Source organism: Agaricus bisporus (genome assembly GCF_000300575.1).
Source record: "Agaricus bisporus var. bisporus H97 unplaced genomic scaffold AGABI2scaffold_17, whole genome shotgun sequence".
Classification (NCBI taxonomy): domain Eukaryota; kingdom Fungi; phylum Basidiomycota; class Agaricomycetes; order Agaricales; family Agaricaceae; genus Agaricus; species Agaricus bisporus.
This window is the reverse complement of record NW_006267352.1, coordinates 225,633-252,717: the sequence shown is the minus strand read 5'-3', so window position 1 is coordinate 252,717 and position 27,085 is coordinate 225,633. Positions and strand designations below refer to the sequence as shown.

General features: G+C 45.9%; 5 protein-coding genes across 5 annotated transcripts; 3 read left to right on the top strand and 2 right to left on the bottom strand.

Moving 5' to 3' along the window:
* Positions 1 to 295: 295 nt before the first annotated feature.
* AGABI2DRAFT_188995 (hypothetical protein) lies at positions 296 to 1,234 on the bottom strand (the record flags this gene model as incomplete). Its single annotated transcript, XM_006457388.1, has 4 exons — positions 296 to 397; positions 456 to 869; positions 921 to 1,180; positions 1,204 to 1,234. 3 exons carry the CDS (start codon positions 1,232 to 1,234, stop codon positions 459 to 461), a joined length of 702 nt encoding a protein of 233 aa, XP_006457451.1. The 3' UTR covers positions 296 to 397; positions 456 to 458.
* A 1,023-nt stretch (positions 1,235 to 2,257) lies between these two features.
* AGABI2DRAFT_181656 (hypothetical protein) lies at positions 2,258 to 3,632 on the top strand. Its single transcript, XM_006457387.1, has 3 exons — positions 2,258 to 2,691; positions 2,742 to 2,889; positions 2,948 to 3,632. Exons 1-3 carry the CDS (start codon positions 2,404 to 2,406, stop codon positions 3,610 to 3,612), a joined length of 1,101 nt encoding a protein of 366 aa, XP_006457450.1. The 5' UTR covers positions 2,258 to 2,403; the 3' UTR covers positions 3,613 to 3,632.
* Positions 3,633 to 4,211: 579 nt separating this feature from the next.
* On the top strand, positions 4,212 to 5,326 carry AGABI2DRAFT_229877 (hypothetical protein). The gene is made up of 4 exons (XM_006457386.1): positions 4,212 to 4,496; positions 4,553 to 4,922; positions 4,983 to 5,026; positions 5,089 to 5,326. The coding sequence occupies exons 1-4, from the start codon at positions 4,356 to 4,358 to the stop codon at positions 5,125 to 5,127; spliced, it is 594 nt and encodes a 197-aa protein (XP_006457449.1). The 5' UTR covers positions 4,212 to 4,355; the 3' UTR covers positions 5,128 to 5,326.
* A 3,800-nt stretch (positions 5,327 to 9,126) lies between these two features.
* AGABI2DRAFT_53009 (hypothetical protein) lies at positions 9,127 to 9,954 on the top strand (the record flags this gene model as incomplete). Its single annotated transcript, XM_006457385.1, has 1 exon — positions 9,127 to 9,954. A coding segment is annotated over one exon (828 nt), but the record flags the coding sequence as incomplete, so codon positions are not given.
* A 14,379-nt stretch (positions 9,955 to 24,333) lies between these two features.
* On the bottom strand, positions 24,334 to 26,018 carry AGABI2DRAFT_196141 (hypothetical protein). Its single transcript, XM_006457384.1, has 10 exons — positions 25,929 to 26,018; positions 25,801 to 25,871; positions 25,526 to 25,746; positions 25,324 to 25,471; positions 25,243 to 25,272; positions 25,098 to 25,180; positions 24,945 to 25,044; positions 24,623 to 24,892; positions 24,524 to 24,565; positions 24,334 to 24,453 (listed from the first exon to the last, which is right to left on the bottom strand). The coding sequence occupies exons 1-10, from the start codon at positions 25,951 to 25,953 to the stop codon at positions 24,409 to 24,411; spliced, it is 1,035 nt and encodes a 344-aa protein (XP_006457447.1). The 5' UTR covers positions 25,954 to 26,018; the 3' UTR covers positions 24,334 to 24,408.
* Positions 26,019 to 27,085: the final 1,067 nt, after the last annotated feature.

The following is a 27,085-nucleotide window of genomic DNA, read 5'->3' as shown; positions in this document are numbered from 1 at the left end:
CTTATTTTAGACATCGCCCTTTCTTGGGTTGGTTTAGGCGTTGCAAGAAGGGCATTGGTTTATTGTATTGTAACGCATGTTAAACACGAAGAAAGTATTCGGAGCTATTATTCAAGGTCGAATTTGAGAGATCTATTGTAAGGATACCAGTATTCTTAGCGAGAAAGAGAGGTTAGATGATGGCAGAAAGGGGGATTCTTAGGTGACGTCGGACAGAGAAGTCGTTAGGCGAATCGAAGAAGCATCTTGATGCCTACAATGAGGGAAAAGTGATGTGTCAAATTCTGTAGTAGCTTATAGGATGGGTAGGAACAGAAGAAAGTCAAGTAAGTTAGGATGGTCTGAGCCTACGGTAGTGCTGGATCCGCATGTGAAGGTCGCAATTACTACCCTCAACGCTATGAGATTTGAATCAGTATTTGATACAACCTTGTAAACAATACCGTTCTCCGCACCTTTCATGAAGAAAAATCCAACACGTCAATTTCGGGTAAGTCAAGAGGCCGCGGCCGGATAGGTGCCACAAAGTAAACCGACCGCATTTTCGGTCGTTTGAGAAAACAAGGCGTCCCTTCTAGCAACACAAACTTTTCTCCACCTGGTTTGATATCTTCCTGTTTAGTACCAAAACTGCGTTCCAGTGAACAAAGCCGTGCCGATTGGCATGGTATCCAGGGTGTCCTCTGATTTGGTATCGCCCACAGTTCATATTCGAATGGAGAATTCACTGGTTTACCTGTAGCTGTTTCGACGAAATCGAAGCAATATTCTCGATTTTTTTCCATGTTCGTACCCCACATACGAATTGAATATTTTGATTGTGGGATCGCGCGGATATGAACATCGTCGTCTCCAGGATGAGGTTTCACCTGTCATCCATTGTCAATATATGCCATCGGAAATATGTTTTAAATACCTACACCCACTATAGTTCCTGGCGAGTCTAGCATCTCAGCGGTTTCCTCATTAACTTTCGCAAGTGCCCGCCCGTCTTTTATCTCTTCATCCGTGAATTTAAACTTGAACTGAAAGTTACGAAAATGTTCTTGAAGTTTGATGTCCGAATAAGCGTAGAACTCCTTGTTTGTAGTAAAAGATGCGAAACTAGACGTGGTAGAGGGGAGCAACATGAGCTCCCAGTCGTTACGAGGTTGGATGTTGGGATGGAGGATTTTGCAGACTTCTATGTAGCTTGCGCGATACGTTGCTGCAGGCTTTGTGGATGATGATGCATTCGAGGATGTGGATGTAGCAACAGGCGAAATCGGCTGAGGGGAGACCTTAGCCCTGTCATATGGGCTGGTGCGCGATCGAGATCTCTTCTATACAGGAATAGATTTGACCTTGTAGTTAGATAAAAGACGTAAGACTTACTATTGTCCTTGATGGCATCGATGGAATGCACGCTTGAAGTTTGTTCGCGTAAAGCTGAAGTGAAGGTAACTGGTGCGGCAAGGTGAGACAGGACTGATAATCTAAAGTACTAATTACGCTACGTTTTGGAGCGTTTCGCACGCTGCTACACAGGCGCCGACTGCGATGGAAACTTGAAGGTAAGCAGAAATTAAGATCTTTGAAGGACATAAGCCGCCAGATTTCAGTCCTCTTTGAACGAGCTTGATCCTGTCCGACTCGTCCTGCGCATTCATTTCACGTCTCTTGCAGAAATAGGTTGCGGCTCAGTGATTCACGTCAAGCGTCTGGATTTTCGACTCTTCGAGTTTAAATTGTGACTGATCATAGCATAACATCTTTAACAATCATCGACAAATGATAGCTGACTTATAAATTCTCTTACGCTGGTTACGATCATTTTTACCCCACCGTTAGCGCGCGGGGTGAACTTGCCGATCATCCACTTCCATGGAATACCTTACGCGGATGCAAAATGATTATGTGTTGACGGGCAGGCTTGAGTCTATGCGTTCGATATAACTTAGCTCTAGTTTGATTTTGCTATTGAAGGAAACGTTGAACAGCATATACTTGCTGTCTTCATATCGTCTATCGTCTTTCTGTCATAACAACAATATCGTATCAATCGATGATGACATTTGTTCTCAGCATCGCCGAGTTTGTATTAATGACGGTTGTTCGCATCATTCCCTCTACTCCCAGTGCGGTAAAATTTTCACTCATGCCTGGCCCATGCCATTATTCTTCACGCGGACAATTGTGGGTCACCTAAATGGAGCTAATTAGTCGAGGAAAATATAAGAGCAACCTGACAACACAAGTCACAGCACATCCCCTCTTCCCGTATCTCGTCCTCCTTGCGTTCTCGCCTCCTCAGTTTCGATTCCGATCCTTTCATTCCCTTGTACACCGACGTTCTCTGTTCGGGCTCATATTTCCGTCTCTTGAATACCGCCACATTTACCCTCTTCAAATTCGACGTCGACGATGAAACTTGCCACGCTTGCTGTGCCCCTCCTAACGGCTGCCTATGCTTCCGCTCACGGATATCTTCATAGTATCTCTATCGATGGTCAATCTTACTCGGGCAATCGACCACATAAAGCCAATGATGCGAGTGCCATTCGCCAAGTAGCAGATCAAGGTCCTGTCAAGGGTACCAAGAACAAAGACATGAACTGTGGATTAGGTTCTCCTAAGCCTGCTGCTCTTGATGCTGAAGCGAATCCTGGTGATACGATATCATTCGAATGGACTGCTATTGATGGAGGAAATGTAAGTCTGCTTTCTTTGATTTGTCTTTTGTTTAACTTATTGTTTGATAGTGGATTCATCAAGTTGGACCGATGATGACTTATATGGCTTCTTGTGGCGATCAGGATTGCAACAAGTTTGATTCCACGAAAGCCAAATGGTTTAAAATCGACGAACAAGGTCAAGCGTCTTCTGGTACATGGGCGCAAAAACAAATCTGTATGTATACTTCCACATAACCGAATCTCAACTGTTGACCAACAAAATAATCATCTAGTCGACCAAAAACCCTTCAAGGTGTCTCTTCCAAAGAACATCGCACCCGGAAACTATCTCATTCGTCAAGAAGTCATCGCTCTCCATGCCGCCGTTTCCGTAGGAGGAGCCGAATTCTATCCATCCTGCTCTCAACTCAAGATCGGCGGTAGTGGAACTGGGAAACCTAAATCGAGCGAGCTCGTCAGTTTCCCTGGTGCTTATGATGACGAGGATGCTGGGATCGTAGTGCCCGATATCTTTAACCCCGGATTTAAATACCAGTTCCCTGGTCCAAAGATAGCTTCGTTTGTGAATGGTGGAGGTGATTCGGGTAATTCTGGTGATGATGAGGAAGACGACTCTGATTCGAATTCGGATTCGGGTTCGCATGATCACCCATCGTCAACTGCGACGTCGAAGAAACCTGCTCCGACAAAGAGTCAGGAAGATACTTCGCCTGATCACGGTACACCTTCAAAGTCGTCATCGAAGATTCCTTCTCCTACTCAAAACAACACGACTGTTAAACCTACGTCGAGATGCAAGCAGAAGCGAGGCCTCAGGTCGTCGGGCATGTTACCTATGGCTGATGATTCGAAGATGGACTCGTCGATGAATGTTAAGCGTCACCAGAGACATATCAATCGTGTTAAGAGGAGTTCCTCTTTTGGCTTAAAGCATTAAGCTCCAGGTCAAGTGGTGGTGGTTGGATTGAGATAGTATAATGCTGTCTTCAATCCTGTTTGTTTTTCTTTTCCTTCTCGGCTGGCCGTGACTAAAACTTCCGTGATGTCTTCCTGGTGATTGGCTGCATTATCTGTGATAAGTTGTTTTGTGTGTTTTGCATTGCATTTCCGTGCTTTTATACTTGTATGATTCTTTTTTCTCTTTCTCAACTTCATGGTTCCTGTACTGCCGTTGACTCGGCCTAGTAGGCATAGTAAGAGAGGAGCTGGTTTATGTACTATGATATCTAATATTAAAACTGGTCGGAATTCATCTTCTCCGTATTGAGTATCAAATTTCAAAGCGCTCCGAAATTGATAAATCCGGGTCTGTGGAGACGGCTTGGTACCATGCCAAGCCATCGGTTGTTGAGGATGGTTTTTCCTTTCCGCCGTAATTGTGATGCAGAGACAACAGGGTCTCAAAACACCGTAGACCTCGCTCTAGATTGTGATGCTAAATCTTGACACAGCCCACGTTTATCGGAGACGAGCGAACGCAGCCCAGTGGCGGTGATCTAACTTAGTATGGTGGTGGCTGTGCACCCACCGGGGTGAGAACGTTGCAAGGCCTATTTGAACCCTCCGCCAGCCACCATTTTCTTTACTCACAACCACATCACTCTTTTGCCCCAGCAAACAGTCTTTTCTTTCCTATTCTTGCTCTTTGTTCTTTCTCTACTTTACTGCTCTAGATATCAAATGGCCTCCCTGCCGTCTTTGCCTTCGACACCTATTTCCCAGGAGTACCCCAAATGGACTCCTGACCACGCGCTCGACTTGCTCTTCCACCCCGATATTATTCCTGTGCAGGTCAGACGGGAATTACATCCAGATCTACATGTATGTGCTCTATGTATAACTTCGAGGTCATTTTCCTCAACCAACTCCCTCCGCAGATCCGTCCCCTGTCCAGAACAGACTATAACCGTTCCCACCTTGCTGTCCTCTCCATCTTGTCTGTCGTCACAGACCCAGGTCTCTCAGCCTACCAAGCTCGTTTCGACCTCCTCCGCGCCGCTCCTCGTACCAACTTCACCCTTGTTATTATTGACAAACAGTCCGATCAGATCGTTGCTGTCGGCAGTGTTTTTGTCGAACACAAATTTTTACGAGGCCTTGGAAGTGTCGGTCATATCGAAGATATCGCCGTGGACCCCAAGGTCCAAGGAAAGAAGTTGGGTCTGAGAGTTATTCAGGCTTTGACGGGTATGAGTGAGAAGGAGGGATGTTACAAGACGATTTTGAACTGCAGTGACAAGAATATTCGTGAGTAATCCTATTTTGGCCTTCTGGAGTGGTGCAAAAGGACTGACTTGCTCTTCGTAGCATTCTATGAAAAGTGTGGATACATGAAGAAGGAGAATGAGATGGTCAGTCTAAGTGTTCCTTCCTCACTGCATCTACTGGCCGCTAACAATCGCCTTCCGTACAGGCCAAATACAACGAACGGCCAGGTTCCCCTAAACTCTAAACATCTCCTGCTTTTTTCTTTCTTTCGCTTCTCTTGCGCAAGAACTTTGCTTTTATTTGGGTAAATTTAGGTTGTGTTTTCTTGGAAATGGACGCAGTACTGCCCGCTTTTCTAGAATTACTCTAGTGCCAGCTTGTATATATTTGCACGGACTCTATTTATATCCACGAATGTGATGCAAACGCTTTTTGGAACAGGCTTCGCAAGCATGTTGAAGGTCCGAGGCGAGCATCGTGATCACATCTCATTGATTGTCTGTCAATCTTCTGCTCGAATCTGGTCATCGCTTTTATCAACAAGGTTCTGGGCCTCCTGGACAACAAATATGTGCGTTCATCTGAGTTTTAAAACCTCTCTTCGCTTAAGTATACCGGGCATAACGACAGGCTGTGAAATTCAAAACGTCATAAACGACACCTGGATTAATTTCATTTTTCGCCTTATCTCTCGGCCGATGTCAAAACCGTGGGCATGAAACATGTTATTGTATTCAAACTTTTTTCGCAATCCCAGGTAATATAAAAATGCGCAGTATCGTGTTTGGCAGCTTGCCTGGCATTCTTCCGGGAAGACTAGGCAAGCCAACAATGAGCCTTTTTGGTCTGTTCTCCTGGACCATGTTGATCTTTGTAGCCGATTGTCGTCAAGACCCGCCAAAGTTCGACTAGAGGAATTCACAGATAGTTTTATTGTCGAAATGCGGAATTTCTACCTGGCGTCCCGCTAACATGGATTTTATTGCATTCGAAATCTTCTTCATCGTCTTCGTTACGGTGATATATCAGCTGTGCTTTACCTCTCATGGATATCCCTCGGCGCCAAGCGGGTATATCCAAGGTTGGCATCTCAAAGAATATAGAGAGGATTATTATAGGAGAAGATTTAAGCACTGATCGGTAGAATTCGTTTGCACAATGTCGCATTAGGAGTGATGATTGTTCAGACTAACAACTGTGACGTAGGCCTTGTAAAACTCACAGCTATGCTCGTCGACTCAAAGAGGTATTTGATTTATTCTAGGGTAATCGAGGTAATCTGATATTTCGAACAGAGTAAGTAAAAACGATACCGCATGATGAGCACCAAAACCCCTCATTTGTCAAGTTCATGCTTTTCAAGGGATAGCCGAGATTACCTCCGGCTAACGCCCACATCGTTTTTTAGCGACTACGCTAATCGTCACTCTTGGTTCGAGCGCAATATCCTCCACATCCTACCACTTATGATGGATGAATGGTAGACTCGGCGAATGACGAGATGAAAAGCATGACTGTACGCATATAACTATGCGCTGACAATGATAGGGATTTGGCCTTAATTTGGGCGATGAAGTATAGGTGTGAAAGGGACGTGCGTGAAGGATACAGTCGGAGAAAGTTCAAAGGATGATGTGATGAGTACTTATTAGTAAGCTCAGACTCTGGGAGCTAAAACAGTTAGGCACCGACACCAACGAGAAAAATGTCGGTATTTATCGGGCAGGATGGTGAATCTTTTGTCGGATCCGCTGCAAGATGTCGCATTAGGTGTGGTGAATTTTTTCTCAAAATCTTGGGGAGTTAGGGTTATTCAATTGCTTTTGAGCGGCATAAGTTACCAGGATGCCGCAGTTCCAACACCAGCCATAAGCATATAAGCACCAAAACCCCTCATATGTCAAGATCATGCTTTTCAAAGGACTGCCAAGGAAACCTCCAGCCAACGTCCCATCTGTTTTAGCGTCTTCCGCTAATTGTCACTCTTGGATCGAGCGTATAATACTCCATATCCCATCACGAATGATGGACAAGAGACAGCTCGGCGAGGGACGAGATGAAAAGCATGACTATACGCATAATAATATGCGCTGACACTGATAGGGATTTGGTCCTAATTTCAATGTAGTGACTTACTTATTGAGGCGTGAAAGGGATATGCATGAAGGATACAAGGAAGTGGGAAGGAGAATGGAACTGATGTGAATATTAGTAAGCCTAGACCTTAGGAGCCAACGGTAGCCACTTGAAACTTGAAATCGATCTGAACATTTCCTAAGCAGCCGTTGACCAAAGTTGATTACTGTTACTTAACACTACTGCTTCTCTTCACTGACAGAACGTTTGTGGGTAAAAATGGCATTAATCTAACTGATAAGAAAAACATTCTTAGCTTTGCCTCCCTTTCTAATAAACTATTCGGATTCAGTCACCAATTCAAAGGAGGCATCTCTAAAGAAAATAAGAGAGGATTCAACGAGAAAAATGTCGACATTGATCGAGCAGGATGATGCCAAAACTTTTATTTGATCCGCTGCAAGATATGGCATTAAAGTGTGATGATGATTCAGACTAACAACTGCGACATATGCCTTGCATCTGTTACCGGAATGCCAGTCGATCCAAAGAATGAGGTTATTATCATAATCTTGGGGAATTGTAGTAATCTGTTTTGAGCGGAGTAAGTTATCGGGATGCCGCAACTCCAACGCCAGCCATATGCATAAGCGCTTAAGCGCTTGAGCATATAAGCACCAAAACCCCTCGTATGTCAAGGTCATGCTTTTCGGACGATTGCAGAGGGTTTCTCCGACTAACGTCCAAACAATGTAGCGGGTATAATCCGTTACCCGACCTGGAATTCCAGGTCGTGTCGCCACTCTGGAATCGAGCGCATAGTTCTCCACATCCCATCATATGAATAAATGACGGACGCGGGATCGCTCTGCGAGTAGCGGTGTGAAAAGCCTCATGACCGTACGCATAAAAGTATGCGCTGACACCGATAGGGATTTGGTCCCAAGTTTCAGTTTGGAGACTTAAAAATACATTATACCAGGGACATGTGCAAAGGATATAGGAAAGTGGGAGGAAAGAAGGAAGGAAAGAAGAAGTGGGTATTAACGTGAGCTAGGATCGCTGGCCCGTATGGGCTCGAAGCCTCGAACAATATAGTAAAAGTAGCCGATTTCAATTGATCTGAACATACCTATTACCCCAGCAGCCGTTGACCAAAATTGATTAACTTGACTACTTTTTCTCTTCAGAACGTTTGTGGGTAGAAAGGCCATGAAAATGACAGAAATGCAAAAAATCAGTACGATTCTCGGTGTGAGTTCTTTGCCAAAACCCCTCGTATGTCAAGATGGTGCCTCTTCGGACAGGAAATCCCCAATCGAGGGGAGAATGAAATTCAACCCCATCCAGAGTCAACGCTACTCCGGATTGATAATTTGTGTGCCAACTCATGACCCTAGCGGATTTTTTCCCTACACCCAATTGCAATTTCCTCGCAATCGGTGCGAGATCGCAGGGTGAGCTGGCGGTCAAAAGGCATATCATTCAACGCATTAAGAAGAATGCGCCGACAACGATAGGGATTTGGTTTGGACTCCACTACCATAGCTAAGGAGAGGAAATACGTATCAACATGGAAAGAAGAGAAGATGAAACAGATGGGATGTCTAAAGCTCTGAGATGTACGAGTGCATTGATTCGGAACTAATTAGATAACATTATCGATGTCCTACCCTAATCACACTAGTTTATTTTCGAAGCGACATGTCCCGAATCCAGATATGGAGTCAGTGTCGATTTGGGTTGACCGTCCGAAATTAAATGACTCGGATGCACTGTGAGTAAACAGGTATAAAGCGATCCTGCTCTTTTCCACCATGGTGCTTAAATGGCTTCCACGATTCAAAAATTTCGGCGCGTCAGAGACACGTAACGTTGGAAAGCCAGCTCGGCCGGAGACTCCCTCATATGGAGGTACTCATCACACCATTGTGCCTGACAACATTTAATTGCTGTTTAAGCCCTTCATTCTGAGGGTATCTTTCCCAATGCCACAGGGTTTGTCTTCCAGAACCCCGTCATGTTCGACATGCAAAACCCGCAAGTCTATAATACGGTTCATAACACTATATTACACGGACCTACCGGTGAGGATTAAACGTTTGACATTCAAGGATCTGAGAAACTTCACTAATTTCAGTACTTAGCTCTCGAACGCCTATTCCCTTACACCTGCCCAGGTGCCGCAGTTGACTCCAGCGCTCGCCACCCTCCTCCTAGATGTCATGCGAATACGCGCCAGCGGACCCTGTCTATCCTTCAAAACTGGGTGAACGACCCACACCGATGCTGGAAGGCCATTTGGCTTAGAGGCTATGCAGGCACTGGGAAGTCGGCTGTAGCGCAAACGTTTGGCGAAAGCTGTATCGAAAAACACCGTCTTGGAGCCGCCTACTTTTTTTCACGGACTAATGGCAGAAATGATCAAAAGACCGTGATACCAACCATTGCGTATCAACTGAGCCTTCACCTTGTTGGATATCGAGCGCTACTAGCAAGTTACATCGCCAATGACCCCGCCATCTTCGAGAAAACTCCACGCACGCAGTTCAGGCACCTCATCGTAGAACCGCTCTCTATGCTTCAAATGAGCGATCAATCATTTTTCAAAGAACCTCTTGTGATTATCCTGGACGGACTTGATGAATGCAAGGGAATTGACGAACAATGCGACCTTGTTGAGATGATCGGTGAAGTCGTCCGCCTGAAAACGGATCTGCCATTGTTATGGTTAATCACAAGTCGTCCTGAACTTCACTTGAAGAGCCTTTTCTCCCGAGCTGAATTCGCCATCGCCTGTGGAAGGGAAATTCTGGTGATTGACGCAGAAACAAGAGATGATGTAGAGCGTTTCTTGCGCGATGGTTTCGATGGCATCCGAGCACGTTACCCATATGTTACGGACGCATCTTGGCCCTCCTTGGAACAAGTTGGAGAAGTTGCTTACATTTCGTCGGGATTATTCGTGCTTGCTTCTACCATCATCAAATACATCGGTGACCCAAGCTGCGGAAACCCAATGCGACGTCTGGAGAACTTCCTGGCCTTTGTGGAAAACGCGAAATTTACTGCCACCGACAGTCCTCTGCAGAGTCTCGATCTTCTCTACTCTCAGATACTCTCAGATATACCTACAGATGTCTTACCGACCACAAAACGGATCATCAATGCATTCATTCAATCCCCTGGTTATCTCTCTGTACAAGCGTTATGCAACTTTCTTTCCTTGGCGAAACATGAGTTCTATCATGCACTCACTGGGCTACATTCGTTATTCGATATACCTCCTCCCGAGGAAGCAGCACAGGCTAGCTTGAAGATGTATCATGCTTCATTTACAGATTACATTGTCAACTCTTCCCGGTCTGGCAGGTTTTGTGTCGATGCGCGGGATGGTATAATTGAGTGGACTAAACTAGCATTTACCTGGTATCAGAAGATCATGGATATGAGTGGTGTTACCGATCGTGAGTCCATAACGACATTTACGATTTTCTCGTCTTATCAGAGACCACAGATTCTTTCGAAGACGTTGTCACTGCGGATGCAATCTTGCCCAACCTGACGTGGTCATCTCCTGAAACTGAGTTGGGCGTGTCTCGAGCTATCAAGAGGGCCGTTGTGTCTGGCTGTTGGTATTCTTGCGTCATAGTTTCACCGAAAACTGCCCCAGGCGGCCTTCTTGCTCAGATCAAGCACTTCAATTTCGGGTGTATGAGACTGGAACGTGGTTTACATCTGTACCATTTCTTCAGATGGTTATTTGAAACTGTGAGTCGATGAACCTACTATCCTCTCCTACTCAAACCTTAAAATTTGTCGTTTAGGACCTACAAGACAACTTCGCCCGCGCAACCCCTAGATCTCAACTGGACGCCATTCTGTTAGAGAATATGATGATGGAGGTTGACAAATCTACGAAACCTGTAGCGTTTCCTTTGGCCAGTGTGAGTCTTATTACCTACCTATGCCATCTCGCATTCATCCTCTTTTTGTGGACAGTTTGATACCGTGCACTACCTCTTCGTCGGCCACGGTATACGGACATGCTTGTTCTGGTTCGAGGGTTATATTTTAGGTGGCAGGTGCCGACTGAGGTGCAAAATGATACCTAGGGATACTTACTCTCTTTCGGACTGCATTATACACAAAATTGACCGGTGTTAATATTTCATCGGGGATTTTTCACGTCTCACGAATGTTTCCTGATATCTCATTAAGTTCATGAATGATACATCATCGCTTTGTAGACACGACTAAAATGCTATTCAGTCCGTGTCTGACTGGAGGGAGATCGGCGACGAGGCGTCTCGAACGTCACGAGTTGCAAGTTGCGCAACGCACGAACCTGGTCCAGATGTCATTGTCTCACCTTTGTTACTCTGCCACCTCAGCTCTCGCGGTATCAAGACGACTGAAGGGTTTGTTAGTGTCGCAAAAATTGAAGGTAGTAACTTGTGATGTTCACCTGCGGACCACTGTACCAGAGCTACTGTAGAAATACTAGTAGACCATTCGAACTTACTTGAAAGTTGACTATCATACTATGTTACTGCCCATGTTATGGGCTACTATATAATTTTGAGAACCTGTGTCGTTCAACTTATCACGTAAGTCATTGTTCTTCGCTTTACCTCGCAAGGTCCAATATGTCCTACACATTGTCTTTCCTCATTTGAGCGCAGGTTTGGTGTCATCAAATTATTATTGATGGAAGGAACAATTGTAGCCTGAAATGACCGGAAATGCGGACGTCTATTTGGAGGTATCAGTCTGGCACCCACCTCCTGTAATTAATCTAGCCGACCTTAGTTAACTTAACGAGTTTTATTCACTGTAAGTAATAAACAATAGCTCCGTGAAATTCGTAACTTCCCGTAATGCCGTCAATTCGGACCTGCTGGCTCAAAGGATATATCACTCGCTGATAAGGTAATAAAGTCAAATTCACCTATACTGGAAACACTGTAATTGTTGTCAAAATTGGTGCACGTCGAAACTTGTAATGAGTTGGGCTGACTCGGAGTCGAAGATGATTTGGAAATTCATGATTACATGATCAAGATATTTCTGGCACGTGGGGGCGCAGTTGTGTGCCAGACTTTGCCAATTAACGGAGCGCTGATAGTTTTCTGTCTTTTCCATGTCTAAGGCCCGTATGTTGTACAGTCTATGAACACTGACACGCTCAACACCCCGCATCCTCTTCGGTTTGCACCCGACGCGCCCACAAGCGAAACCGACGATCTGCACAATATTCCCCATCACACACTATCCCAACAAGGTGGCGAGCGGATTTCAGAAGATGCGAGGTCTCAGGTCGAACTGGAACGAAGTGACGACGCGACTTATGGCGTAAATTCGTCTGGAAATGAGGTTTGGGACGCGACACAGAAGAATGACACTACAAAGGTACGCCGAGGCGCGTTCTGGACAACCTCACATCTCTGACCTTTATATAGGAGACAGGCACCAAATCGCCTTTTCCTAACGTCGGACAAGGCAACGGCGAAGCTCTGACATCTTTCGCCGAGGCCAGATCACTGCCTTTCACTAAGCCTACATTACCATCTACCAGCCAGCATTCTATCTCCACTATACGTCCGATTGCGCACACTCAAAATAAGGTGGGGGTTCGGACGTCCAAAAACCTATTTCGAGTTTTGACACGCGGGTAGAAATACACATCACAAACCCCGACTCGAGACTCTGTATTGACCACGTCTACTTCTGCCTCTATCTCGCATAAACGTAGCGGGTTTCTTCGACCCGCGCCCCGACATGGTCAAGCCGGCGTAAGTAGATATGTTCATCTGTCTTGTTCATGTGGTCAATCGGTCGGGTCAGCCTTCTTCAAAATTATCGGCCTCTCAAATCAATTCTCAAATCAATTCGACTCTCGCATTGGTATGTCGAATGTATATTCAACTTGTATTCCATTGATGTTGCATACATTCAACAGAATGCGCTGAAAACGATAGCGCGTATCCAGGAGGAAGCGATTCTATCGAATCCGGAAAGCCGAATTTTTGTTGGTAGTGTAAGCTCCTCCATACTCAAGGAACCTTGACACGAACTAATTTTCGTAAACTTTGTCAAGGCACTCCGTGAATCGGGTTCAAGCCCGCCAACGACAGACAAGTCAGCAAAACTCTCATCTCTCGTGAGGCCAAAGGTGGATGCAGCATCTGAGCCCTCACCGGCTGGCGGAGTGCCCATGGTAGTATCAAATACTGTTCTTTGGCCACACCGTTCGGGATTATTGGCGTCGAATGTAGGCGTATCACACAGGTTTCTCAATATTACAACCTGACGCTCTGGTTCGCAGACTTCAAACTCGCCCACCCATTCATGGAATATTGCAAAAACCGAAGTTAGTCGTATAGCTTTTGCTCCAGTACCATGCTGCCTTTATGCTCATGCTCGGCTTGAAGATATCGCAAAATCTCACCCCCTTGATCACACAAAACCTCGATCATCCCGTATCGCGACAAATTCCTCCCTTATCTCCTCAATATCCAGTTCACATCACTTCCCCTTCGAACCTAGTACCACACTCTCCTATTAGTTCTCTATCTTATTCGAACACTAATCAAAAAGTGAGGGGAATATTCTCTTGATGTCGTGTACCATTGTTATAACTTGCGCTAGATTCCGCTATCCGCACCATCCCCTCTTTCCTTACCCATCGACTCCACCCTTGTCGATTTATGCAATTACACTTCCTCGGATGGATATACAAGTGCCGATGCCGAAGGCGAAAGCATTGCTGCCTCTGATTCTGTTTTTGAGGTATATTTCAATCGCACATCTTCACCACATTAGTTGACAACGAATCAGTTTATGGAATCTTCTTTTATTGATACCCAACCGACCCATTCGACTTCAACAACCCTTCAATCATCGAAACAATCATTTCATAAATCGGTTCATGAACTTTTCACACCCCCAGATACACGACAGTCATCACAAGTTCCTTCTCAGCCTGCCAAACGTGAAACTTCATCTCAAAGAGCGCCACGATCGCGATTATTTATGTCGCATGTGGAGATACCCCCGTTACCAAAAGGATTAACTAAGCGGGAATACCGTTCTTTCAAACGATTGAAGTCTACTCATGATGCTGAGTACTCCCCTGGAAGTGAAAGTCAGGATAGTTGGGAGAGGGAAAGTTATGGAAGAGTCAATGGGAGGGCGAGAAATACAGGGCGACAATCGGGGCCAAGAAAAATTCGGTCCTCGTCTGTTTTGTCCATGGCAACGACGGCGCCATCATATGTGGCGTATGCCCGTCAGGCAGGGGAACCGAAAACAAAATTCTTGTCGAAGCCGTCCATACAATCCAGGAGGAAATCAGCAACTCCAGCGCGTAAGAATATCATCGATTCTATCTCCACCAAGCACCATCCACCCGCTCATTCTCGTCGGCCAACATCTGGTCCTCAAGCTCCTTCGCCTTTCGAACTTGGAATCAAGAAACATAGAGTTCATGATGCCGAACACCTTTCGCCTGTAGTGACGTACTTCAACGTCCGTAAATCCATGAAGGAGGAGACGACAGGTTGGATATTATTGGGAGCGCAAATTCTGACGAAATGCCCAGGGCCAAGAAAGCTGAGCTGCGTCAGAGCGATGAGCCTCGATGAAGATGACGATGGGATTGATGAAGTGGACTATAGGGTGGGTGGACCTATGTCTTGGCAAGGCTGTTCATGCGACGAGGATGAATCTCCCGCGAGCCAATACCAGGGTGAAATCGATAATAGATCTGGATTGGCCGGGCGTAAACTGAAATCCAGCGCCGTGAAGCAGAGGAAACCGAGCCAGACGCCAAGTGTTACTCAATCGATAGCCACCCCAGTGCCTAAACTCGATTCGGCAGAGGTGTTAAAGGAGAAGACGAGTATTGTGCCGAGGACACGAAAGTTGAAACGAGACAAGAAGAAGGGTCACGCGGATAGCCCTGCTGAACCCTCCGGCACCGCCTTTCCATCGGTATCCCAATCCCAGCCCAAGCCCACATCACCCGCCGCAGTCGAGCCATTACCGAAATTGCGCCCGTATCTTTCTGAAAAGGCTAGAGGCAAACAAAAGGCCGTCGACTCCGACTTTGTGGAACCGGATTTCCATGGAGACTTACGTTCTGTCGCAGCAACTCCCCCGACGACAAGTCAGGGCTCACTTGATGTTGACATTTTGGCTTCGACGACTAACCATCTGACATGGCCTCACACTATGGAGGAATATATTACTTTCGATGCTTCGCCCGCGAAATTCGGGGAAGGGTCGAATAGTGGCGATCAAGGGTACGCGCCTGACTTCGCGTATGCGCCGCTCGACACAGACCAGTTGCTGTCATCAAGAACGAACATGGATGACTTACTCTTACGACCACCAGACGTCGAACCGTCTATTTTTGATAGAGATATCAATCTTACGGAAAGAATCGATGCGTATCATTCCCCATATGGTATATCTATGAATGTAGAGAAAGAGGTACAGCCGACAACTGTCGACCCTACTCTTCTTGGAGGCATCACCTATGATGATGTTACGGATGAAGGGGGATTGACGTTTGGGGTGACGAGCTTGATGGATGGCGCGGATGGTACCGGGATAGAAGACCAATGGTTGCAGGAAGTTAGTGCGCATGAAGAACAGTTGCTGGAGATGAAGGCGGGATATGAACTTATTCTGGGTTCGCCGATTGTATCTGCTCCAAGGTCATCTTCGAGTTCGTCAAACGTCTCATCACGATCATCACAATCACCTTCTACACCCTTACACAGCCGATCAGTTTCGGCAACACTTCTTGGAAGAACCTCAAGTCCCGAGTTCTCGGAATGCGGTGTACCCACCCAAGCTCGCGTTTCGTCGTTACCAGGAACACCCCGTTCCATCAAACGTGTGCGAACCGAAGCATCATCTCTTCGTCGAAAAATCTTGGTTCGTAGCCAAGACGAGGAAGAAGAGGAAGAAGAGGTCCGCCGAGGATTGGAATATGCTGACACTTTTTCGAGTTCGGATGATAAGGAGTTCGTTCTAACTTCGGATTGGGAAAATGAGTCGGAAGATGTGGATCATGCACCGCCAGTGTCTTCGAGGTCCAAAAAAAAAATTTCGGTGCCTTCCTCTCCGGACGCTACACCTTCTATTGTTGTCGCTAAGACATTATCGCGCGCACGACATTGGGAATGCGGCCCAATTTGGTCGTGTTGCCATTTTTGTAGAACGAGTTCTAACAAGTTAAAGATGGTTTGTCCCTGTGGATTGAAATATTGCAACCGTTGCATTGCCCTCCGGTGAGTGGTAATCATAATGACACCTACTGCCGAATTCCGGTATTAACGAATCTTTCAGCTTTCCTAATATCGAATTTCGATCGGAATGGCGTGGTTTCGAATGTCCCTGCTGCAAGGATCGGTGTACTTGCGACATATGCACGAGAAAACGAGGGGAAGAATATGTCCCTCTTCGCCGTAAGAGAGAAAATTCATTACAGGCCGCTCCTGCCATTATGCAACCTAGACAGACGGTTCAACTGACGCTCCAACCAAGAGCTCAATCATCTTCATTACCGGAGCTTATCCCTCTTCCTTCTTCTGAAGCTGTAGAGGCCACTGAAAACGCGTCGTTCTGGGGAAGTATCTATGACATAAATGGAAGAAAAATCGCTGTTGGTTATGCGGATGAAGATAATGAAATCGTTTTTGCAAATGCTGTCGAAGGATATACGAGGTCGGAGGTTGCTGAATCTGTATCGGAGGATGACTTGCCTGCCAAACGGACGTTCGTTGGCGCTTATCAACCATCTTGGGGACTTGGTAGTTCTCCGATCATTAAAGACCTCAGGGGAAGTAGGAGACCTCGTCGAATCAACGGTGGAAATGTGAATGGTACAGGCTTTCGGTGGTACATTGGCAAGGAGAAATTACTTTATTGTTCTATGGTGGCGCGTACTGGAGATCTGCCGACTTACCTCTTTAGTGATATGTCATCTTTATCCTCTTTATCCGACGACTCCGACGTTGAGGCGGATGGTATGGCTTCCCTTTCTATCATAGGTGCGTAAATCAACTAATTTATAAACAATAAAACTGTACTAGCGGCTCTTTAGATAAGCCTTCTACCAGCTCTAACAGTGGTGTCAAAGACGAAAAGAAAATGATGCCAAAAGTTGACATCGACGCCATTCAAGCTAAAGACACTGTTAATCTTCTTCAAATAATAGCCCGTGATATCTGCGGTATGATGGGCCCTGTGGAACAATCACTCATAAATACTTGATTTACGCACTAATATTCTTCGCAGTCGTTTTTTTGAGGCATAAATCTGCGAAAACATTAATCTATCATTGGTTCCTTGGTGTTGCCTTTATATCTTATACTGCGCTAAATAATTCCTTGCGATTTGATGAACTACTGATCGTTGTTCGACTCCGTCATTTACATCAATGACAGATTGCGTGAGGTCTGCGAAGCAGAAAAACTTGTCATGGACAGTTCAATTCCAATCTGATAATCATCAATCTGCGATTGGCGGCTATTTTATGCCTATGACACGTGTGTAGGCAACATGCCATGGATCCTAGTTATTTGTGTCAGAGATGCTGATGGTTTAGTATTCATCGAGTTGATGACAACACTCTTTCCAAATCGTACCTTCCGAAAGCCCTATCAGAGAGTCAATCACACCCTCGCAGATTGCGCTGTCAGGAAAGACATTGTCTCCATCAGGTGATCTCGGCTCACGCCTATATTTAGACAAGTATGTTTGAATGTCGATGCATGAACTGATCAATGATCATGAAGGCCATACTTGAAACGTGGGTGAAGGGCTGTGAGGGGGCTCAGGCAGATGATTTAAAATGTAGCACTTATAAAAGGGAGAGGGGGTTCTGATTTGAAGATTTTCCCCGGTTTTCCGAGCATTCATTTTAGGTGTGATATTGAACTCCTTCCTGAATAAGAAAAAAACGTTTATGGAAATTGGTAAGGCCGCGATGAATAGATATATATGTGCTTCCGCCGCGATTGTGTCACAGAAAGTCTCAACAGCGTGCTCAAACTAATAGATTGGTCCCTGTCTTACTCAAATATAAGCCCACGTCATCTCTCCATCTCCATAGTATTGTTGACTAGGCCAGTACAATATCTGCCCACTAAAGACATTATTGGTTGATTAGAGACTTCGGTGCAAGGAGTCAATTTGGGTGCGCCTCAACCTTGAAGATTAGGGGCCAACCTTGGAAGACTCAGAACCTGGATGAAGAGGTCATTTCATAATGAACGGTACCTTGGTAGAAGCTTGGCGAGATAAGCGCACCTCCTTCCCGAACAATATCCCGTTTAATTGAGATTTCGATCGATCATGATGATGGCCAGCCCCGTCTAGACACTGTCTGTAGTGCCTGTTTGCAGTCTGCGGAATCTCTTTCACACGGTCCTGGATGCTGCAAATCGACAGGGGTTGCCTCACAGGGGCACAGCGACGCGATCAACTTTGTTGACCGATTTTTGCAGGTTCAAACAACATCAAGATGTATACTCTTGGAAATTGGAATCTCAAAATATACTCAGACTCGTTGTCTAATCTTCTATCCCACCCCACCGCTGACGAGCAAGTCGAGGCTCTCTGGGCCAAGCCAGATCGGTGAGAATGGATGTGTGTTGAGGTAGAGAAATCACGATTAGAGACAATGGGGCAAATAGATGCAGCCTAAAGACGGGTTCTGCCATTAGTGACGCGTGAGAGACACTGGTCGCAGCGTAGTATCACAGAGTATCACGCTGTAACCTATTTCAGAATCCGTGAGACAAAAAGGTCACGATCTCAGATCGCGGGATATCAAGATGAGGGTGTGTTGAAACCCCAGCATCCAAGATACCAAACTAGTCGCCCAATCACTTTCAGTAGCTTACAGGATATGTTCAACCGTGAACCAGTGCCTCGTGTATCCGATCGTATGCATAATCTTCTTTTCTTTTTGATTCGGGATCTTTACAGGTACTACATCAGCAGTTTTGTTACGAGAACCAAACGTAAAGATAAAGCTCTTCAAGCCCTTCCTTACTGAAGAACGAAAAGCCGCGGTTGCGAGTTTTGCTCCAGTCATTTGCCAATATTCATACATTCAACGAGTGAAATCCAGAAATATTGCCTGCTATGTGATCGTATGCGGTAGGTGCTGTGGAAAATGCAGCGTACTGACCCGGTAACTACACCGACGTTCGCGGCCACTGGGATAACATTATGCCCGTAGTCCTGAGAAACGTGGCAAGCCAGTGAAGCCATCTCCAGCGTTCTAAAAAAAGTTTGGACAGCATTCAGATGGCTTTGGACGCCTGGGCTTTCAACATACGAAATTCAAGGATTGTTATGATGGCACCTTCCACAAACAAAGCAACGAGTAGAGCGACTATAGGATTGGTTTGTAAAAGAAGATTTTGGTTTCTTGAATGGTGGTTTTTGTCATCTTTAAGTAACTTGCTGGACCGTCGGTTTGTTAGAAAATTAAACTAAAAGATGGTTTTGATTCGGAATATTCATCAAATTTCTGTATGAATATATGATAAAACTCACTCGCCCTCTGTATAATGAGTTTGGTGCTTGTGAGTTCTTGCAACCATTTTAGTGCAGCTTGATGTTGAGTCTCTTATGACTAGGTCAAGCCAAGTGAATATCGGGCCAGCTCCTTAGAAAGCGGTCAAGACTTTTAATGGTTATACCATCCCGAAACAGAGGATCAGGTTAGCCTCCAGCACATCGAGCTCATCATGTCATGACCAATTGAGGTTAGCCACTGCTTGTATGAATATGTCAAGGGCGTCATCATATGTCCATTTGGATACAATTTTCCCGTCGAGAATCACTGTGAGCGAGCAGGAACTCCACGCACCGGTCTCCGTGGGGCTGCTGCGCAACGTTGAAAGCACAGAGTTTAATGGTCCTTGCTGTATCTTATATAAGCCGGCAGATGTTGAGAAGAGATCGTAGGCGAGTGACGCGATTTATTGGAACAGATGGGATAATTCGTTGGCACTTCCACAGGCGCCAGGCTCATGGATGTACCCGATTACCAGTCGTGCTAGATCACTTTTCCGCCACCAGGAATGATACCCATAAGCTCACGGCGGTGTTAGCAAAACAACATTGGGGTGAGAGGCTCGTCAACCGCCGAGATTTTGGGCAAATCGCGAGAGAAAACGAATGAGTCACGGCGGCATCGCGCCTAACTGGGAATTCCTGTCAACGATGGAGAAACTAGATTCATCACGGAATTCGAAGAATTGTGCCCGGATGGGTAGTGCTCCAAATAATGATGAGTTGACGAAGGCGAGGTGTTGGAATCACCCACCTGAGAAAGGATCATAATCTGAGTTCTTGAACGTACTCAGTAAGGAAGTGAAAGCAGCTGGAGAAGCTTTACCTGCACTTTCGCACCGGTAAGGCTCTCGTGGGATTGCACCGCGGACGTCGTGATTTCGGTCAAGAGATGGAAACCGAAAACTGTGTCCAACAATTACGAAGTTCTTCACCCGTGTTACAATCTGTCGAGAACACATCATTCTGCTTTACGTAGATGATTGATGGGTATGAATCTACTAAAGCCAGCTAAAGCCGCAGGCGTCCGCACCAACCAAAGGGATTTGGCCGAATTGGAATTGAAGAACGCTACTATTCGATCATATTAGTCTCAAAATATAAATGGTCTGTTTGAGTCAGGCAAACCAAGCAAACCGCACTTGTGAAGTCCGGCTGGGCTACAAAGTTCAAACTGAAATTGTCCCTGAAGACCAGGAGTTTTTTGCGCAAAAATGATGTGGTCCTTCCTTTCCCTATGTCTAGTCCTCTCAAGAAAACGACAGCGCACACAGATGCTAATAACATGTAAATGAATATTAAGTTGAGATTCGGCACCAACCTCCCGCCCGTAGGCATGGCTTCCGGTCTTAGTGCCAGTGCCTTAACACGTTATCCGGCCATCGATGATAAGGCTGTTTCTAGAGCCGAAAACCCAAGGATTGAGAGCGGCAGACATGTTCACCGCAGGCAATGCGGAGAATATGTGCTAATAATACTCGCTGTTCAGTTAAGCCAAGGGTCAGCATACGTTAAGATGTCATCAATCGAAGACTAGAAGGCACCTGCTTAGAATCAGGAAGAATAGAAGGTACAACCGTGTTGGAAAGGACGGCATTGGCACCGCTACAAAGATCAAGTAAGTCGATAGGGCAACAGAAATCTAATGCGGTAAAAGATGTCAACTACCAAGAACCATCACAGGATGAACTTGCTGACCATGTGTCGGAAAATTCTACTACCGGCTGATACCATCCCCCATCTTGTTATTGCTTAGAACAGCTTGGAACCAATCGGGAATGACCCGGTTAGGAGGTGCATGCTGGCGCTGTTAGCTCGACTCACTCCATGAGGCTTTGACTTAACCTTTCGTCCACATCATGCTAATCTTTGCGAGGAAAATAGAGAGCCTACTATTATATCGCTGTCGTTCGCTTGATATCGGCGTGGAAATATTTGCCAGACCCATTGATCAAGATACGAGGAGCGATCCATACAATGTATCGGTTGTTTGAAGTTGTTACTGCTGCAATACTTGATGACAAGTCGTAGCCCCTATCAGAACAACTACCGGAAGGGGTGATATCGATCGACGTCCCACTTGGCTGAATTGGATGAACACTCCAAGTCTCGTGTCGGCGGACCAAATTTGATTTTTCGAGCACCCTCAAGGGGGAAGGTTCTGTTTCTTCATTCTGATCAATCGGTTTCGGATTTCCAAAATTTGACACCCACCCAGATCAGTCACAGCGAGTAGGTCACAATAGCTCGATAGGGGTGTTGTCCCAGCATAGACAATATTACAGTATAGATCTGCTGAATAGAATCTGAATCCCCACATATATGTAGGCAGGGTCCCATCTGGGCCATAGCAGCCAAAGATACCACCAGTGGGGGTTGTTAGCCCTGGATATGAAAACCGATCCCGGCAGCACTAAGTTTTGAACGAGCGATTAGCACGACCAACGGCTCCAGAATCCAAATTCTGTGCAAGCTTCCAAACCCTGCCATGAGACCATCATCAGTGGTTGTTGGTTCCTGAGGCTGGAGTGGGATGCATCACGTGCCCACTTTTTCTATAGTTGATCTAAGATCAGTTCTGCATTATGAGCGACGAACGCGAGAGGCGTGAGGGTTGAATACGTTGATTGGTTCCTCCTCTATTAAGTATGCCTCCGGTGGAAGGTTCCCAGGCATGGTCGCAAGTATGGTAGCAAACCTTGATTCAAATTGAGTGCCGGAGTACTGATTTCTCAGACTCTTTCCCAAATTACTTTCCCTGAACCCGTATATGCTGAGGTAGATGTGACCTTGGTCTAGTCTAATGTCGAGCGAAGAAGCAGGTGGAAGGTCAAGTAGCTGAGTAATCCAAAAAGTGAGAGTAAAACACTGGGACGGTAATTGCAAGTACATTTTATCCATACTTTTTTAATGAAGATGCAAATCGATGTTTGGGCCAGGCGAGATCTTGACACACTGAGTGACACTGCATCGTGCGCGATTCTTTCAATGGAATCATGGCCTTTTTTTCTATCTTTCATGAAACTCCGTCTATTACAAGAAGCGTAGAGGAAAGAGCTTTGCGTGTGAATATGATACAGAGCACATACCCCTGCAGTTGGCCGTAACTCTAGTAGGAGACGAAGCAGCTTGAAAGAAAGTTAGTTAGTTACAAACAATTCATTTATAGTCTTGCCTTTAGATATAACACTCCTGGTATTACGCATGCAGAATGTCGCCCACCTACAAAGGGTCGCCTCACGTTGCTGTTGTTATACTACGGCGAAAAGACAAAATTGTGCGATTAGCATCAAGTAAAAACCTTTGTATATGCATCATAAGAACAAAAATAGTAATTGGTAATTGTTAAATTAGTATTGGAAGTGACTAAAGATAGAAGACCCGCACTCACTCCAAGCCTCAAACCTCCCTTATCCGAAGCTTTAGGAACGCCAGAAACCTGGAGGCTCAATTAGGCACCTGAAAATTCAACGGGAAGTTTTTAGTCTAGAACTCTGCATGCTCATCCGATAGTTCTAGAAGGTTCCACTCACCTTGTCGTATCTACCAGTCGTGGGGTAGCGTGGTTATGAATTAGGAATATCCTTCATCTTGGAAGACATATTCAAATAAGACCCAAGAACAACTCGGATGATAAAAATCTTTTCGAAAAGTCACCAGAATTCGTCAAACATCAATTTTCGAAACTTGGTGGAAAAACTTCCACCCTATTCTTATTGAGGAGCCGTATCGGCCTAAACTTGTTTTCCTCAAAATTCCCTACAGATCCAGTTAGGCTGTAATACAAGGGTGAGGATAGTATTACTCCGGGTTATTAAACAGCGGTACAGCCTTCTCGTGGAAGAAGTGTCCCTGGCGGTGTAGAACAGGCCATTTTATCCTGTTCAAATATCCCTATCAAACGTTCGCTGAGATCCTGCACCTGAAATTATCATTATACTCGGGAAAAATATGCGTTTACCTGTACCTACTCTTGGTAGATTTGTGACATGCACCTCGTTAGGAAATTGTCGTTATCTTGAATATCACCCTGGAATTTGACTGATGTATCCGAGGCAACAGTCGCACTAGGTTGAAGCAATCTCGAGGTCAAGTTTCCACGCACCCCTGCTAGTGAAACTCGGTCTTTGACTGTACTCTTCGACCTTACTCATTCAACGTATGGGGGATTCAGAGTCGAAGCGTTGAAAATTTTGTACCTGTTCCGAAGGAAATGTGGACAGCAAACTTCATGGCAGAGCAATAATAATGCGGACGAAGATTCAACCTTATATCTGTGGAATGGATCCCCCATTGCCGGATACATCCGAACATTTTTAGGATAGTTTGAGTTTCCTAGCCGCCCCCGCCCTGAGGAATATGTAGAACTTGGATTGGTCCTTCATACCATCCATGGATATTGTGGTCGACTGAACGTCCTCGGCAGAGACCAGCCCCAATCTTCAGTACGTTGTTTAGATCAGGGAGAACTAGGGTCGACCACAAGCAGAAGTGATTCCTTCCGTTGTGTAAGAGGTGGAGCCGGAATCACTTGATGGTATATATGTCTCTAAATATGAAGAATTTTCTTGCTGGCGCTGAATTGAGCGAAAGCCCATGTCAATAAGTCCAGCCAGACACTTCAGCTATTCTGTGTTTGCGATAGTAGGTTGAGTGATTACAGCATTAGGAAATCGATAAAAATCTGATCCCACGCATAGGATATTCAATAGTTCCTGAGACCTGAGATCCAAACCTTTTCGAAACTCTCACCTGGTGCTGTTCTGGCGCATCCTTGTCTTGTAACAATGATATTCAGGGTGCGTACGCTAGATATTGCTTATGCCTTCTAGAGGTTCAACGTATATCATGACTGCGACTCCCAGACGCTACCGCGTTCCTCGTCCAAGTGCTACAGATATACGCGTAAGTGAGTTAGGTTTGCCCTCATGTTCCCAGGCCATTGCTTTCGGTACACGTACCTCAGGAGCTATTTCAAATCCAGCCAACGCATCCAACACGGCCTGGAAGTTTAACCCCTTGAGTACATCTTCGTGGAACAAATTCGGGGACCTGTTTACCTTTCCTGTCCAGTTCTCCGCGAAAGTCACCTGGGCTGGGGTGATGAAATCCTTAGATAGCCGCGCCGCGAATATCATTTGAACTCCCGCGGCCCTTATGATAGAAGTCTCCGATAATGGACTGCTAGCGGGCGCGTGTGGAGCGGAGGACATTGGTCCGCTCGTAACAGGTTTCACTGGGCCGGCAGTAACCGGTGGGGTGGAATCGGGCCTGGCAGTGGAACGACCAGTCCAGCAGGCCGCCAGGTGATAAAGATGGAACGTCTCCATCTGAAAACAGGTTGAGCAACAGCTGTGGATTCAAAAACTGATAATTATGAACCTCCAGTGTCGCCAGATCAGGCGTGGATCTTAACAGCTCCTCAATAAGGCCGGAATTATGGTCCGGAAATGTGGTCTGTCTCCCTTGCGAAGAATAGAAGCTGAATGTACGACAGTCAACGTCAGCTGTCTGCTATGTAGTCACATAGCTAACCTATCTGCGGAAGCGTTGACTGATCCCGGTAGTATGGACCCAGACCAATCAGCAGGCTTTGCGATCTCGAGGGCGCGTACGAGCTGTTGGGGCAACACGTTATCTTTTCCGATAAACCACGGAGAGGCCAAATACAGGCATTTACCTTCTGATGTAGAGCTTGATCAGCCGAGACCTAGAACCCGAGTGAGTTGGTCTATCCCCCAAGTGATTTGATGTAAGTTACCGCTTTGCTTATCCTGTAGGGGGGCTCGCTACCCTGGTTGCCTGGATGGACGAAGTCAAAGTCGAGGTTACGATTTACAGAGATACATGCTTTTGGTACCACGACCGAACCGACGGGCACGTCAATCAATGCACCGCAGGATCCGAGCCTATTTTAACAAATATTTAAATCGGCGTAAACACTGATGGAGCATATAGCGTACCTGACGATGATCATGTCGCCTCTAAGGCATTCTCGTACTTCACGAACGAAGAAATCCATATTTGGAGAACCCATTCCAATGCTTATGATGGAGAGAGGAACACCCAAGTAGCGTCCGGTGATGGTCAAAAACCCTCTCTCGGAAGAAACTTCGAAGGGCTGAGGGTTCTTGTCCAGATACTGCGCGATTATCCTGGCCCTAGAGGGCGTTCCGACGGTTATCTGTTCAGAAGGTTTGAGCTCCACGCATACATTCAATAAGGAAGGAGATAATACAATCCGATTGGCCACCTCGCCATGTCGTATGCCCAGGTGATATACTCGCTGATGAGCGGTTTTTGGGAAGTCTGTATAGAAGGTTCGTAGTTATCCATCTGATATTCTGAAGTAATCGTCAAACTTACTGGCATCTGTCAGTGTGTCTTTCATACTAACGAAACGGCCTAAAACAGCCCGACTTTCTGTTCAGTGACGTGGATAACTTGAGTCTGGGCAAATAGTCACGCTAGGTGTGACAATTTTCCTTCTTTGCGGCCGCCTTCAATATTGCCTTTATTGATCATCATTCGCGCATTTTATTTACCAACCACGATTTATCATTCCAATTCAAGATCATCGACGCGCCTTTGAAGCAGAAGCTTGACTCAGAGGTGAGTAACTTCCTGTCTCTCGGGGACATCAGCGGAATCAGGCTGTGAGAAATACTTGTCGATAGTCTGATTGCCAAGTATTAGTGTATTACACACTGGGAGGCTGAGGGGGCGCCTGTTCAGAAAACCTTCCTCAATCTGGTATCTTGGATCTCCCCAACATTAACGTATTTTGTGCAGTCTCAGTTGGTACCTGGCGTGTTTCCGACTAGGCTTAAACAGTAAGACATTTTGGTTGACCTCTATAGTTCTAACAATAGCCAGGCAGAAAGAATTCGCGTTTTACACCTTGAAACATGAAGGTTGAGAGAGGCTCCGTCGCAGCCGGTTCGCAGCTCCTCGTTTTTGAAGCATCGGGGGCGACGTTCATACGAGCTCACTACAGTTTGGTATGTTCCATCGGAGCAGTGTACAGCGATCTGCTGTGATCTGTGAGGATCTCGGGTCCAGATCTCCTGCCGCTCCTTTCGGGGCCGTAGCTCGAACGCAGCCCTGCACCTTGAAGTGCCTTGTCACACTCGACCCTCTATCATTCGGATTGTCTCGATATAAGTATGGAAATTGGGCATTTTGCAGTTGACCAAGCCATAAACTAGTGCGGGACAGGTATCTAAATGCTGCAAGACAAGTGCCCTAAGTTTGATGCAGAAATGGACCAGGGTCAATGCTTCTTAATCTAGTTAGGATCTTTTACGATCTGAGTCCAAAACAAGATCGAGATGTCTCCCTGGACACTCGGTAAGGAAACTCTGCTCAGAAATCCGATCGCCTAAAAATTCTTTGTTTCTGGGAGGATTATCAGCTTCAGAACTGACAAGTGGTCTGAGGGACGGTAGAAAGGAACACCTGAATATGCGGCCTTTCGGTCGTGATGCATCGAGCATTGGTCTGAAACATCACGAGGATCCTTT